Source organism: Dermacentor silvarum, chromosome 1, assembly GCF_013339745.2.
Source record: "Dermacentor silvarum isolate Dsil-2018 chromosome 1, BIME_Dsil_1.4, whole genome shotgun sequence".
NCBI classification, from domain to species: Eukaryota; Metazoa; Arthropoda; class Arachnida; order Ixodida; family Ixodidae; genus Dermacentor; species Dermacentor silvarum.
In genome coordinates this window covers 425,249,422-425,263,545 of record NC_051154.1, presented here as the reverse complement: position 1 = coordinate 425,263,545, position 14,124 = coordinate 425,249,422, and the positions used below count along the sequence as shown (strand labels likewise).

The 14,124-nt window shown below is 48.2% G+C and overlaps 1 protein-coding gene across 1 annotated transcript; it reads left to right on the top strand.

The window, feature by feature from the left end:
* The first annotated feature begins 693 nt into the window (after positions 1–693).
* On the top strand, positions 694–3,228 carry LOC125942570 (uncharacterized). Its single transcript, XM_049660761.1, has 2 exons — positions 694–3,007; positions 3,039–3,228. Exon 1 carries the CDS (start codon positions 1,228–1,230, stop codon positions 2,803–2,805), a length of 1,578 nt encoding a protein of 525 aa, XP_049516718.1. The 5' UTR covers positions 694–1,227; the 3' UTR covers positions 2,806–3,007; positions 3,039–3,228.
* The last annotated feature ends 10,896 nt before the right edge of the window (positions 3,229–14,124 follow it).

Below are 14,124 nucleotides of genomic sequence, written 5' to 3'. Positions count from 1 at the left end.
CGGCGGTCAACCTTGTCTTACTCTGGAAAATCCTACGTGTTAAGGTCACTGTTTTCATTTCCATTTAAGTTGCGACTCTCTGAGCCATACTCTAGTTAATCTCCATGTGCACACTTTTCAATATTCATTCACTTTCTATATCCTGCAGACATCGTAGGTGGTGAGCCCAGCCACATCACCATAGCAACCGCTCCACCACTGTAATGAAGCGCCGGGAGCGACACCGCTGGAATGAAGCGCAAGAGCAACCGCTCCACCACTGGAATGAAGCGCCGTGAGCGACACCACAGGAATGAAGCGCGGTAAGCAACAAAACCTGTACTCGAAGCTAATGAAGCACCAGACATCGAAGGTGATGTGAGCGTAGGATAAGTAATAAGTTTCTTACCGATTGGCTGCCAGCTTCTTTATCGCAACCTGGCTCTTCCTTTGGATATGTGCATGTGCGCATCAGGTGCCTGGGCGCGCCCCTTGAAACGATGTCGAACGCATGGAAAAGTATTCATCATGAAGCTTCAAATTGTTTCAGAAACGCTTTCAAAATTTCTTTGATATAACGAAGGTGCGATAACCAACCGAATTTCGCTGCACTGCATTTGTTACTGAAATACAATAAAATGAGTAGCTATAGAAGGAAATATTAAATCTAGATTAAAGTAAACGAAGTTTTAGTCGTACGATTCATCCCAAGTTTAAGGGGGGACCCAGCTTCTGGGACCGAAAATCGGCCCAAAAATCGAATTTTTAATCTTTTAATTTTTGCGTTCCTGACGCGTTTCCGCAACTTTCTCCAAAATTTGGTTCCAAAATTCCGCGTATTTCTCCCGTTATCGTAATTTAAAGATGCGAGTTCGCAAGCGTTTCCCTTTAAATTGCGTGTAAATTCGTCTAGTTTCGATCGCGCGTCACTCGGCAACGGCGGGCTCCCTCGGCGCCATTTTGGTCTTGTTCGATAGCTCGTGTTTCAGACATTATTTTTCGTTCGTTTAGCCACCCTGTGCATTCTTGAAAGGCGAAAAAAAAGCACCCGAAAAAAAAAACTTTCGCGCGTTGCCATTGGTCGCTCGGAACACGTGATCAAGATGCCGCACTCTCATTGGCCTAAGTGCCGCTAGCCCAACTGCCGGTTTTGCCCGCCACCATTTTGTGTAAGACTGTGAGTTCCTACCGCCATTTTGCGCGAGTTGCTGCTCTGTGGATCCGACGCTCGATTAGCTCGCGAAGATCATGCCTGGCGGGGCGAAAAAGTTTCACACGCGCAATCAGTTCGGGCGTAAGCGAAGGAGGACAAAGGTGCGTGTAGATAACGCGGCATCGTCGCAAAACGTGATAGACGCGGGGCAAAGTGCCGTTCACGGAGCACCGCCTGACTACGCCATGGACGCTGGCGGTTCACCGGCTCCGCTCGAGTGCGATAACGTTTGCACTGCCGACGCTGGTTGCGTGAGAATGGACTTTGCGCCCGTGACCGTTGAGAGAGTGCAGGAAGTGCGTGCACAGGAGCAAGTAACGCTTCAACGGCTTGGATCAACACCGGCGACTGCGCGGAAGATTGATAACTTCAGCCGACAAAGCGACGCGGAGATAGCAGCGACGGAACCTGCAGCCCCGTACACTATCGTCAATCTCGACGTTGTTAATGACCTTTTTCGAGTTCTGCGTTGCCTCTTGTGCCGAGGAAAAGCGAAGCTATCCCCCGGCGAACGTGAATACGGTCTGGCAGTGAAACTGTACGTGACGTGTGACAACTGCGGCGAGATCGCGGATGCGCGGAGCTCGCGTCGAGTGGAGCAAACAAAAAAGTCAAAACCCTTTGAAGTAAATATGCTCGCGGGACGTGCGATGCTTTCCACTGGCAACGGCCAAACTGCCATAAACGACATATTTTCTGCAATGGGGCTGTGCGGTCGAGCAATGCATAAGAAGACGTTTCAGCGGCATCTGAAGAATAAGCTGGAGCCCGCTGCTACGCGAGCGGCTGAAGATGTTATGCAACAGTGCGCGCGAGAAGTCTCGTCAATCTACGAGGACTTGTGCTTCGGACACAGGACTAACATAGCAGTGTGTTTTGATGGTAGCTGGATGACACGGGGTCATTCTTCGCACATCGGCGTCGGAGCTGTTGTTGAACTATTTACCGGCTATATTCTAGATTACGTAGTGCTTTCAAATTTTTGCTTGGGTTGCGAGGTCGTCCCAAAGCCTGGTACTGAGTTTTATGAGCAATGGAGAGAAGCTCATCGGTGCCAGAAGAACACCAGCAGTAAATCTGGGCAAATGGAGGCGGAAGCCGGTCTCATTCTTTTTGAAAGGTCCCTTGAGCGGCGCAATCTCCGCTACACAACTGTCTTGTGTGACGGTGATAGCAGAACATACAATGCTATAAAGGACGCTAAAGTTTATGGCTTTATTGATGTACAAAAAGAAGATTGCACCAACCACGTTCAAAAGCGAATGGGGACGGCTCTAAGAAACTTGGTGCAAAAGAAGAAAACAGAAGGACGCAGTCTTGGAGGGAAGGGGCGACTCACTGCTGACCTCATCACCAGGTTGAGCACATACTATGGTCGTGCACTAAAGTCGCATGAAGGGGATGTGGATGCAATGCAACGCGCAGTGATCGCCACGTTCCATCACATTACATCCACTGACCAGTGCTCAAACCACAGCTTGTGCCCAACTGGCGAGCAGTCGTGGTGCCGGCACAATACCGCAAAAGCTAAAGGTGTGGCTGACCCAAAGCATAAGTACAGCTTGCCCAGTGATGTTAGAGGCATTATTGCCTGTTTACCAGCGCCTGTCTGACCGGAGTCTACTGCAAAGATGCCAAAGGGGGAAAACCCAAAACTCGAATGAAAGTTTGCATTCTGTTATCTGGAGTTTAGTCTCCAAACAGCAGCACTCTTCCCTTTTTGCGGTTCAAGCTGCCGTTGCAGAAGCTGTGTTGCCTTTCAACACGGGAAGCCAGCATGCTGCAGCATCAATTCTACGAGAACTAAGGATGAATGTGACCAGCACTGGCTCTAAGAGAGCAAGAGAGAAGGACATACGTCGTAGTACCATCTCTAGCAAGAGGCACGCAGCTTCAGAAGGACTCAGCAAAAGAGTGTCAAAGAGGCACAAGGACTCAATGCATCCTGATTATACACCTGGGGCATTTTGAATGACTCCGGTGAGGTTTGCACCACGTTTATGCCAATAAACAACTCGTAAAACGTTTTTCCCCGTTTTCTCAGTATGGCTATTTTGGTGCTTTTGCAGTTTTGGAGGAGGGATATTTCAGCTTCTAGTCATGCTATTATTATAATTATTTTTTGCAAGGTTGGTAAACTAATGTAGAATGAAGTAGGACTAAATTTATTATTGTTAGTAATAGGGAAAATTTCATAAAATAACTTGGATGTCTTGATGTCAAGCTGGGGTTTCACGTGTGAAAGTTTGACATGCCATAACTTTTGTTCAAATGGACTTAGAACATCCATTTTTGTTTTACTTCATTCAGGCTTTATTGCAAATTACTGTGATATGTTGATTTGTTTTGTTACTCCCACAGTTTAGAAAAAAATCTTGCTCCCAGCAAGGCACCTGAAATGCTTGGTATCTCAAAAACTATATATTACACTCAAAAATAATTGCATATTTGAAATCAGCGCACCAAAATACATAAGCTGTGAAAGTTTCATGAAGATCTGCCCAACCATAAGAAAGTTTGTTTCTGAAGCAGGGTCCTCCCGTTACTGAAATACAATAAAATGAGTAGCTATAGAAGGAAATATTAAATCTAGATTGAAGTAAACGATGTTTTAGTCGTACGATTCATCCCAAATTTAAGACTTGGAACCCGCCATCCGAGAATATTGATTCAAACATGCAAAAGACTGACTCTGCTAGTCCTGAAGCGTAATAAATCCCACCAAATTCACCTACAAAACCAAAATTGTACAACCGAAGAACGCAAGTCTCAAACTGTGAGGGGACTTCTGAGGATGATATTGACGCATGTACTTGTTTATATTTCTGTGGTGACCAGGTTTCAATGGCTAACAAATATTACACGTAATTGCTCTGCGCAGGACATGCCTACATGTATCGGAACAGTGTTTTTACCGCTATTTCAGGCCATGGTTAGTCGGGTGGTTGTAAGTCTTAGTTACCTTAAACAGACGTGCATGAACGCATATAGATAGTTGGGATACCTTCGCAGGAAACTTGCACTGGCGCCTTCCAAAGTTAGGCTAGCAAGTTATAAGGCCCTTGTAAGGCTAATCCTTGAATACGGCAGTATTATCTGGAATCCGCAACCAAATCGACCTTCTTATTCAACTGTAAGGAATTTGTAAAAAAAGTAAATGTAAGTAAGCTCCTCCGTTTGTGTATTTGCAGTATTTACGTGACGTCAGCATAACGTCACAACTCAACAGTCATCACCTTCACAGTAACCAACTTCTCAAATAATATTAGATTAAAGTATCAATCAGAAACTTGTAGAGCAACATGAAAAACTACCGATACAGCTTTCTGTAGATCAATACCTGCAATGCCTTTCGGCTATAATAAAAAGAATAGTGTTAGTAATAATCTCTTCGCCATTATCCGGAGATCTCTTCTACCATGGAATCTGACAAAGTGATTCCAGTGCGTGTTGCAATCCGATGCCGGCCACTTGTGTCCAAAGAAATCATAGAGGGCTGCCAACCGTGTGCTCGGACATGTCCGAGCAATAATTGTTAGTTGGCTACCTCTTTCTCTTTCAAAATGTCATAAATTTTGTCCTGTGTACACATTGAAATATAATGTGTGTGTGCGTGCATGGTGTTATCAATAATCATCACCAGTGCTTTACGAATGGGGTGGCTGCTTCCGAGCTTCCCGAAGCGCTGTGATCCGTTTCTGTGGTTTATATTCCCGAAGCAACATGACAGAGGGCGGCTAGATTTAGGACGCAATTGCGTGCAGAACATGGTCTTTCCTCGAAAAGCCTTGCAAGCTAAATATACTTATTGTTGTTAACCAACGGTGTTTTAAGTTGAATATGTTCAGCAAGCTGGGAATCCAGAGAGGGAGAGAGAAACGAGAACGGAAAGGTAGGGAGGTTAACCAAGGACGTGCCCGGTTGGCTACCCTACGCTTGGGGAGAGGGAAGGGGCAAGAATCCAGAAGCATTCGCATTCTTTTTCACTTAACAGCCCCTCAAAGAAATCTGGGCCTGAGATTTTCATTTAGGCGCATATGAAAAATGAAAAGGGCTTAATTTAGGCCTGATTTCATGTCAGCACTGAAATGATGGTACACGTCGATTTTTTTATCTCTCCATCAAAATGATGTTTGTTAAGGCGGTAAAAATACCCAGCACTTTGGTGATTGGCTCCTCTATATTTATTTTTATCCCAGTATGCAAAGCAGCGGGGATTCTGCCTTCGTGTGCTGTTTGACGTCGAGCTCAGGCACTTCTCCACAGGAGCATTTGCCACATAAACTTCAGGTATGGACAAGCTCATACAATGTGACACATCCTTAGTAGCGGTCACAAATGCACTCACTGAAATGCTCTGGAGATGCACTAAAATGCACTTCCTAAAACACTAGGCAGAGTGCTCATGGCTGCAAACTTACACAAGTGCATCGAGATCACATGCTGCTGTATCTTATGCAGGAGTGGATCACGCCTTTTCATAATCTGACGTTCGACCTTCTTCACCAGGCAAGAGCAGTTTGCTTGCTCTTGCCTGGTGCAGCCGGCCGAGGCACCAAATTTGAGTATTTACGTGATGTCAGCATAACCTCACAATGCAACAGTCACCACCTTCTCAGTAACCAACTTCTCAAATAATATTAGATTAAAGTATCAATCGGAAACTTGTAGAGCAACATGAAAAACTACCGATACAGCTTTCTCTTGATCAATACGTGCAATGCCTTGAGGCTATAATAAAAAGAATAGTGTTAGTAATAAACTCTTCCCCATTATCCGCAGATCTATTCAACCATATAGTCTGACAAAGTGATTCCAGTGCGTGTTGCCGTCCGATGCCGGCCCCTTGTATCCAAAGAAATCATAGAGGGCTGCCAACCGTGTGCTCGGAATAATTGTTAGTTGCCTACCTCTTTTTCTTTCGAAATATCATAAATTTTGTCCTGTGTACACATTGAAATATAATGTGTCTGTGCATGGCGTTCACACTGGAAATTAAAATAATATGCTTAAGGGTGAAAAAATACGGATGAGGGAGCCGCCGTTGATGCTTCTAATGCGCTTGTTTTCCTATTGCCAGGATTTTCAGAAACATTTGGCAATTAATCTGGGACTGGGACATTAAAATGTCATATTAGCTACATTTCCTTAAGCCGCGTTGAGAAATTGGCCTCTAATGAAGAAAACACAGAAAATTTAGGTCATTTTCTGTCGACTTAGAATAGTCCGCACGCATGACCTCCTATCTGTGGCACATGTGGCCAGACTCCGCCCTTCCTCCACGTCTTTCTGAAGTGTCGTTCAGCAAACACTGAGAAAAAAAAGGATTTTCCTTAGACTACTGACAGCAGATCCCACCATATTCGACAATACTTCTTGGTAAAGAACCGACTTTTTTTACAGTAAGGCAGTTTTGGGCTTTTTACACGATGAATGATGGAGCCGCCATTGATGCTTCTAATGCGCTTGTTTTCCTATTGCCAGAATTTTCAGAAATATTTGCCAATTAATCTGGGACTGGGACATTAAAATGTCATATTAGCTACATTTCCTTAAGCCGCGTTGAGAAATTGGCCTCTAATGAAGAAAACACAGCAAATTTAGGTCATTTTCTGTCGACTTAGAATAGTCCGCACGCATGACCTCCTATCTGTGGCACATGTGGCCAGACTCCGCCCTTCCTCCACGTCTTTCTGAAGTGTCGTTCAGCAAACACTGAGAAAAAAAAGGATTTTCCTTAGACTACTGACAGCAGATCCCACCATATCCGACAATACTTCTTGGTAAAGAACCGACTTTTTTTACAGTAAGGCCGTTTTGGGCTTTTTACACGATGTTGTCACTTTGCAAGTCATAAAGCAAAAGGATTCAAAACATATCCTCTCCCTGTTGGCAGCTGCTTTTTATTGCATGTGCCTCCAAGGCAACGCGTTCAAGCGTCCATTTACTGACACCAATACCTTGTGGTATTTCATCCTCCTATTGCATAAGTCCTTCTCACATCTCACACCTCACGAGTCATAATCATGGCGTTACGCACATCACAACTAATGCGTATAGGCCTTTACACAGCCATGGTACATCTACCCTCGGAAACTCTGTTCATGCACCATTGTCAGTTTGTCACCATAGCCATGGGACTCTTTGGCTGACCTTGCACGATTAACATCAATAATCATCACCAGTGCTTTACAAATGGGGTGGTTGCTTCCGAGCTTCCCGAACCATTGTTGTCAGTTTCTGTGGTTTATATTCCCGAAGTAACATGACAGAGGGCGGCTAGATTTAGGACGCAGGTGCGTGCAGAACACGGTCTTTCCTCGAAAAGCCTTGCAAGCTAAATTTGCTTATTGTTGTTAACCAAAGGTGTTTTAAGGTGATTATGTTCAGTAAGTTGGAAATCCAGAAGCATTCGCATTCTTTTTCACCTGACAGCCCGTCAAAGAAATCCGGTCCTGAGGTTTTCAAGTAGGCACAAATGAAAAATGAAAAGGGCTTAATTTAGGTCCGATTGCATGTGAGCACTGGAATGATGGTACACACCTATTTTTTATCTCTCTATCAAACTTATGTACGTTAAGGTGGCAAAAAATACCCAGCACTTTGGTGATTGGTTCCTCTATATTTATTTTTATCCCAGTATGCAAAGCAGCGAGGATTCTACCTTCGTGTGCTGTTTGACGTCGAGCTCAAGCACTTCTCCACAGGAGCATTTGGCACATTAAATGCAGGTATGGACAAGCTCATACAGTGTGTGTGACACATCGTTTGTAGCAGTCAGAAATGCACTCACTGAAATACTCTGGAGACGCACAATAATACCCCTGTCAAGCGGGCAAGTTAACTCGGAGACTTTCACTCGGTTTAAGTGCAGTTTGCCAAATCTAAACGGCGAAAGTGGAGTGTCAGTCATTGCAGAGTCTACTCCGGTCGATGTGCGTTCACGGAACGCACTTTGCTGGCCGAGTGCGTCGCCTCGTCGCCAGCGGTTTCAGTGGTACAAAAATGTAATGAATAAAAAAAGGACACAGAAGTTCACTCTGGTGGTTGAACAGTTCTTGCGCACAAATCATAGCCTAAAGCACGTTCATATTCTTTTCGAGCAGTATCAAATGCCGCCTCGTCGCACACCGCTATGTCGTTCTGGATTGGCTAGGCATATTTCTTGGCCGGCATTGACTAGCCACACTGTTATAATAAAAAATCTTTTCATTTTCTTGAAAAACATAGATTAGGTTTCTTTTAATTAATAATACAACGTAAGACAATCACTCTTTAGAAGTACTTTTCTTTTTAATCTACATCTTCACAAGACGCGCTCGTAGTCTTTTGGCATTTTTTTTACTGCGAGTGCACTCTGTTTTCCCGTTTAGAACCGCGTAGCCTAAAGTGTCACTCAAGGTCCCGAAGTGCACTCCTCGTAAGTGGAGTTAACCTGCCCGCTTCACAGGGGTATAAAATGCACTTCCTAAAACACTAGGATGAGTAATCATGGCTGCAAACTTATACAAATGCATCGAGATCACATGCTGCCGTGTCTTATGCAGAAGCGGATCATTCCTTTTCATAATCTGACGTTCGACCTTCTTCACCAGGCAATAGCAGTGTGCTTGCTTTTGCCTGCTGCAGCCGGCCGAGGCGCCAAATTTGAAGACGGAGAATCGCGCTATCCGTAGCGACCAAGATGGCGGCGCTAGGTTACGTGGTTGCGGAAATATCGCGGCTTGAAAAATGCCGTTTTTTCTCTATTTTCGAGAAACTCCTCGCCACCTTAGCTTCGATAAATATTGCCACGGGGATGAGAGTAGCAAAAGGGATAGGAAAATTATATTTACACCATATATACAGAGAGAGAGAGACGGCTGGCAAGATGGCAGAACAACAACACGAGCGCTGCCCAGATCGTCGTCTTCACCGTCTTTTTGGCGCATTCTTCCATGCTCGGCATAGCGCGTAACATAGAACCCCCGCCGTCGAGAGCGCCGTCTCGGCGCTTAAGGAGCAGTAGGATCTTGTCCGGCAACATAAGGCTTAAGGCGGGAGACGTGCACGATATCAGTGGCGGAGGCGGCAGATGAGCGACTGTCCAATGGAGTGATCTCGTACGTGACGTCTGTGACTTGGCGTAGGACCTTGTAAGGCCCGGAGTATCGGGAAAGAAGCTTTGACGACAAGCCAACGTGGCGGCAAGGCGTCCAGAGGAGGACCAAAGAGCCCGGAGAGTAATTAACGACTCTGTGATGGCTATCGTAGCGGGCCTTCTGGCACAGCTGGGAGGCATGAAGACGATCCCTGGCAATCTGGCGAGCCGTTGCAGCCCGAGAAGCTGCATCGCGAGCGTAGTCGGTAACAGGGTGCACAGGTGATGGTAAAAGAGTCTCGAAGGGCAATGTGGGATGGCGGCCAAACAAGAGATAAAAGGGGGAAAAGCCAGCGGTGTCATGGCGTGACGAGTTGTAGGCGAATGTCACATAAGGCAAGGTGCTGTCCCAATCACGGTGGTCTGAGGAAACGTACATGGAGAGCATTGTGGTCAGCGTGCGGTTGAGGCGCTCGGTAAGCCCATTGGTTTGCGGATGGTAGGCAGTGGTTAGCTTGTGACGGATGGAACACGAAGGAAGAATGTCGTCGACGACTTTGGACAGAAAGGAGCGACCACGGTCAGTCAGCAGCTGTCGAGGAGCGCCGTGGTGAAGCATGACCTTCGTAAAGTAGGAATTCCGCAACGTCAGTGGCACAGCTTGTCGGTAGTGCCCGCGTGATAGCGTATCGTGTCGCGTAGTCCGTAGCCACGGCAATCCACTTGTTCCCAGTCAGAGATGTTGGGAATGGCCAGATGAGATCAAGGCCGACGCGGTAGAACGGGACACCGGGAATGTCGATGGGCTGGAGAGGACCGGCTGGCGACAAGGATGGATGCTTGTGGCGCTGGCAAGACTCGCAAGAAGCAACGTATCGGCGCACAGAGCGGTGGAGGCCTGGCCAGAAGAACCGACGCCGAACGCGATCGTACGTGCGAGTTGCTCTGCTATGTCCAGCTATTGGGGCATCATGAAGCTGTTCGAGGACAGTGGAACGGAGTGTTTCGGGTACAACTAGTAGAAGCTCTGGGCCATCGGAGCTGGTGTTGCGTCTGTATAAGATGCCGTCACGAAGCACGAATAATTGTAGTGACGGGGCACGGTCATGAGAGCGTAGACGGCGGATAATTGACCGCAAATTGGCATCGCTGAGCTGTTCGCTGCGTATGTCGGATAAATCGGATATCGCGAAGACACAGGCGTCCGAATCATGAGCTGACAAGTCGGGAGGGTCCACTGGATGACTGGATAGGCAGTCCGCATCCTGGTGCAGTCTGCCAGACTTGTAAGTGACGTCAAAGCTGTATTCGTGCAGTTTCAGTGCCCAGCGACCAAGTCGTCCAGTCGGATCTTTGAGGGAATACAACCAGCAAAGCGCATGGTGGTCTGTGATGACCGAAAAGGTGCGGCCAAACAAGTATGGTCGAAACTTTCCGACAGCCCAAACCAGTGCGAGGCACTCGCGCTCAGTGATCGAAAATTTGCACTCCGAAGAGGAAAGAAGGCGACTGGCATAGGCGATGACGCGATCGCGTCCTTGTTGCTGCTGGGCGAGAACAGCGCCGATGCCATGTCCACTGGCGTCGGTGCGAAGTTCAGTAGGGGCTGACGGGTCAAAATGGGCCAAGATGGGTGGTGACGTAAGTAACGTCGTGAGCGTTTGAAACGCAATGGCCTGTTCAGGACCCCAAGAAAATGGCATTTCCTTCTTCAAGAGTTCCGTGAGTGGACGGGCAACGTCGGCGAAGTTCCTGACAAAACGTCGAAAATAGGAGCACAAGCCGACAAAGCTCCGGACGTCTTTAGTGGAACGTGGTATAGGGAAGTCTTTGACAACACGAATTTTTTCTGGGTCAGGTTGCACGCCTTCAGCACTCACAAGGTGGCCAAGCACAGTGATTTCACGGCGGCCAAAACGGCATTTGGAAGAGTTCAGCTGAAGGCCTGCTCGCCTGAAAACTTCAAGAACTGCCGACAATCGGCTAGGGTGACTAAAATGTCGGTGCGAACACGATGACATCGTCAAGGTAACATAGGCAAGTTGACCATTTGTATCCACGGAGGAGGGAGTCCATCATCCTTTCAAATGTGGCTGGGGCATTACACAGTCCAAAGGGCATTACCTTAAACTGGTAAAGTCCATCGGGCGTAACAAATGCGGTCTTTTCACGGTCTTGATCATCGACGGAGATCTGCCAGTAGCCTGACCTCAGGTCGATAGAAGAGAAGTATGCAGAGCCGTGTAGACAGTCGAGAGCGTCGTCGATCCGCGGCAAAGGGTAGACGTCCTTGCGCGTTACCTTGTTTATGTGGCGGTAGTCGACGCAGAAGCGCCAGCTGCCATCTTTCTTCTTCACCAGGACGACCGGTGATGCCCATGGACTGCATGAAGGTTCAATGACGTCCTTGGTGAGCATCTTGTCGACTTCACGCTGTATCACTTCTCGCTCGGCATGGGACACGCGATAGGGACGTCGTCTGATTGGGCTGGCGTCCCCAGTATTGATCTTATGAGTGACCACAGATGTCTGTCCCAAAGGACGGTCATTGAAGTCGAAGATGTCGCGGTAGGACTTCAATATGCGCTGCATATCGGCTGTCTGTGCAGGAAGGAGGTCAGACGCAATCATCTTGTCAATATCACCGTCGACGAGAATGTATGAGAAAGAGGAAGGGGCAGAGGATAAAGAAGCGTCGGTGACGAATGCAGAAACGGCACACTCGTCGATAGAAGCAATGTGGCCTAGAGTCATGCCGCTTGGGATGAGTTGCGTGCACCAGCTAAAGTTCAGTATGGGTAGCGACGTGTGATTATCTGCAACTCTAATAAGCGTGTGAGGAAGAGCGACGTTTTTGGCGAATACGACGTCAACGATCGGGGTCAAGATGTAATCGCCATCGGGAATGGGCGAACAAGACAGCAAGTTCACATACATAACGGCTTGAGGAGGTAGCCTAACGTAATCCACTGAGCACAAGCGCGGTTGGCGTGTAGTAGGAGCGTCATGGTAGCACGGTAGGTCTAGCTGAAGCAAGCCGGTTCCACAGTCAATAAGGGCAGAATGGGCAGACAGAAAATCTATACCGAGAATGAGGTCATGGGAGCATTTCTCGAGCACGGCAAGGAGTACGCTTGTGGATCGGTCAGCAACACTTATTCGGGCGGAGCACATCCCTAGCACGGGAAACGTTCCGCCATCGGCGACACGAATGAGCGGTACTGTGGGTGGTGTTAGAACCTTCTTAAGGCGGCGACGAAGCTCCGAATTCATCACTGATATCTGAGCCCCAGTGTCCACTAGAGCGAAAACATGTGCGTCATCCAGTTTAACGTCTATCAGGTTTCGTCTGGTCTGCAGTGTGGTCAGAGGATTTGGCAGGCGGGTCGTCGATGCAGTATCACCTCTGGGAGCTGCATCGTCTAGTTTTCCCGAGGGAGTCGTTCAATCGGCGACGTAGGGCGGCGAAATTGGGGCGAGCGAGATGATTGGCGACGCGACAACGGCGAACGGGACTGGTGACCACGTGGGGATGGCGAACGACGATACGACATGGGGGGAGCGTCTTCAGCGGTGGTTTGGGGATGCTCGTGGTAGGGCTGAAATCAGCCGTGATCCATGTCGGGGCGACGGTTGTTTCCATAGGGAGCCTGATACCAATACCACCGGCTGTTACAATGGCGGGCCACGTGTCCAATACGACGGCAGTTAAAGCAAATGGGACGGTCATCAGCAGTCCTTCACTCGGCTGGGTTGCGATTACGGAAAGGCTGCCTTTGACCTTGGGCGTGCGAAAGTGAGGGACGGCGGTCGATCGGCTGCGAAGGAGCTGCGGCGCACACAGAGTCCAGGCCAGCATTGGAGAGCTCCTGATGAACGATAGCTTGGACTAGTGGCACCATCTGGGAGCTATGATCACAAGTACGGCCACACGTAGAAGCAGGAGACGCAGCGTCAAGTTCACGTCGGATGATCTTTTTCACGTGTTCCACGGTGAGCGGCGCCGACGGCTCAGCTACGTCTTCGCAGGACCACGTTGCTGCCGTGTTCGGAAGTCGAGCGAAATTATTGGCAATGCGTCGACTTTTGGCGGCCTCAAAGCGCTTGCACTCTTGCATGATGGCATCGATGGTGTCGCAGTCTTTGCAGATTAGCAGGTTGAAGGCATCATCTGCTATGCCCTTTAACACGTGGCCTACTTTCTCAGATTCCGTCATGCTGTCGTCGGCTTTGCGGCAAAGGGCAAGCACGTCCTGTATATAAGTCAGGTATGACTCTGTCGCTGTCTGTGCACGAGATGCCAGCTCCTTCTTTGCTGCTGCCTTTCTACCTGCGGACTTGCCGAACACGGAACGCATCTTTTCCTTGCATGCATCCCAGCTCCCAATTTCCTCTTCATTATTCTGAAACCACACCTTCGCGGTTCCCTTGAGATAAAATATGTTTGCCAACATGATCGTCTCATCCCATTGGTTATTCTTACTTGCACGCTCGTACAGGGGTAGCCAGTCTTCGATGTCGACGTTGTCAGTCCCGCAGAATGTGCCTGGGTCCTTTAGCTGAGCCAGGACGACCGTTGTCGTTGCAGCCGCCTCGGTGGGCGCAGACACTTCTTCCGCCATCGTGGATAAAGCCAAGCGTCGGCCGCTGCGGAGCTCCGTTGTACCGTGTGGGTACCCCGCACCTCCCACCAAAATGCCACGGGGATGAGAGTAGCAAAAGGGATAGGAAAATTATATTTACACGATATATACAGAGAGAGAGACGGCTGGCAAGATGGCAGAACAACAACACGAGCGCTGCCCAGATCGCCGTCTTCACCGTCTTTTTGGCGCATTCTTCCATGCTCGGC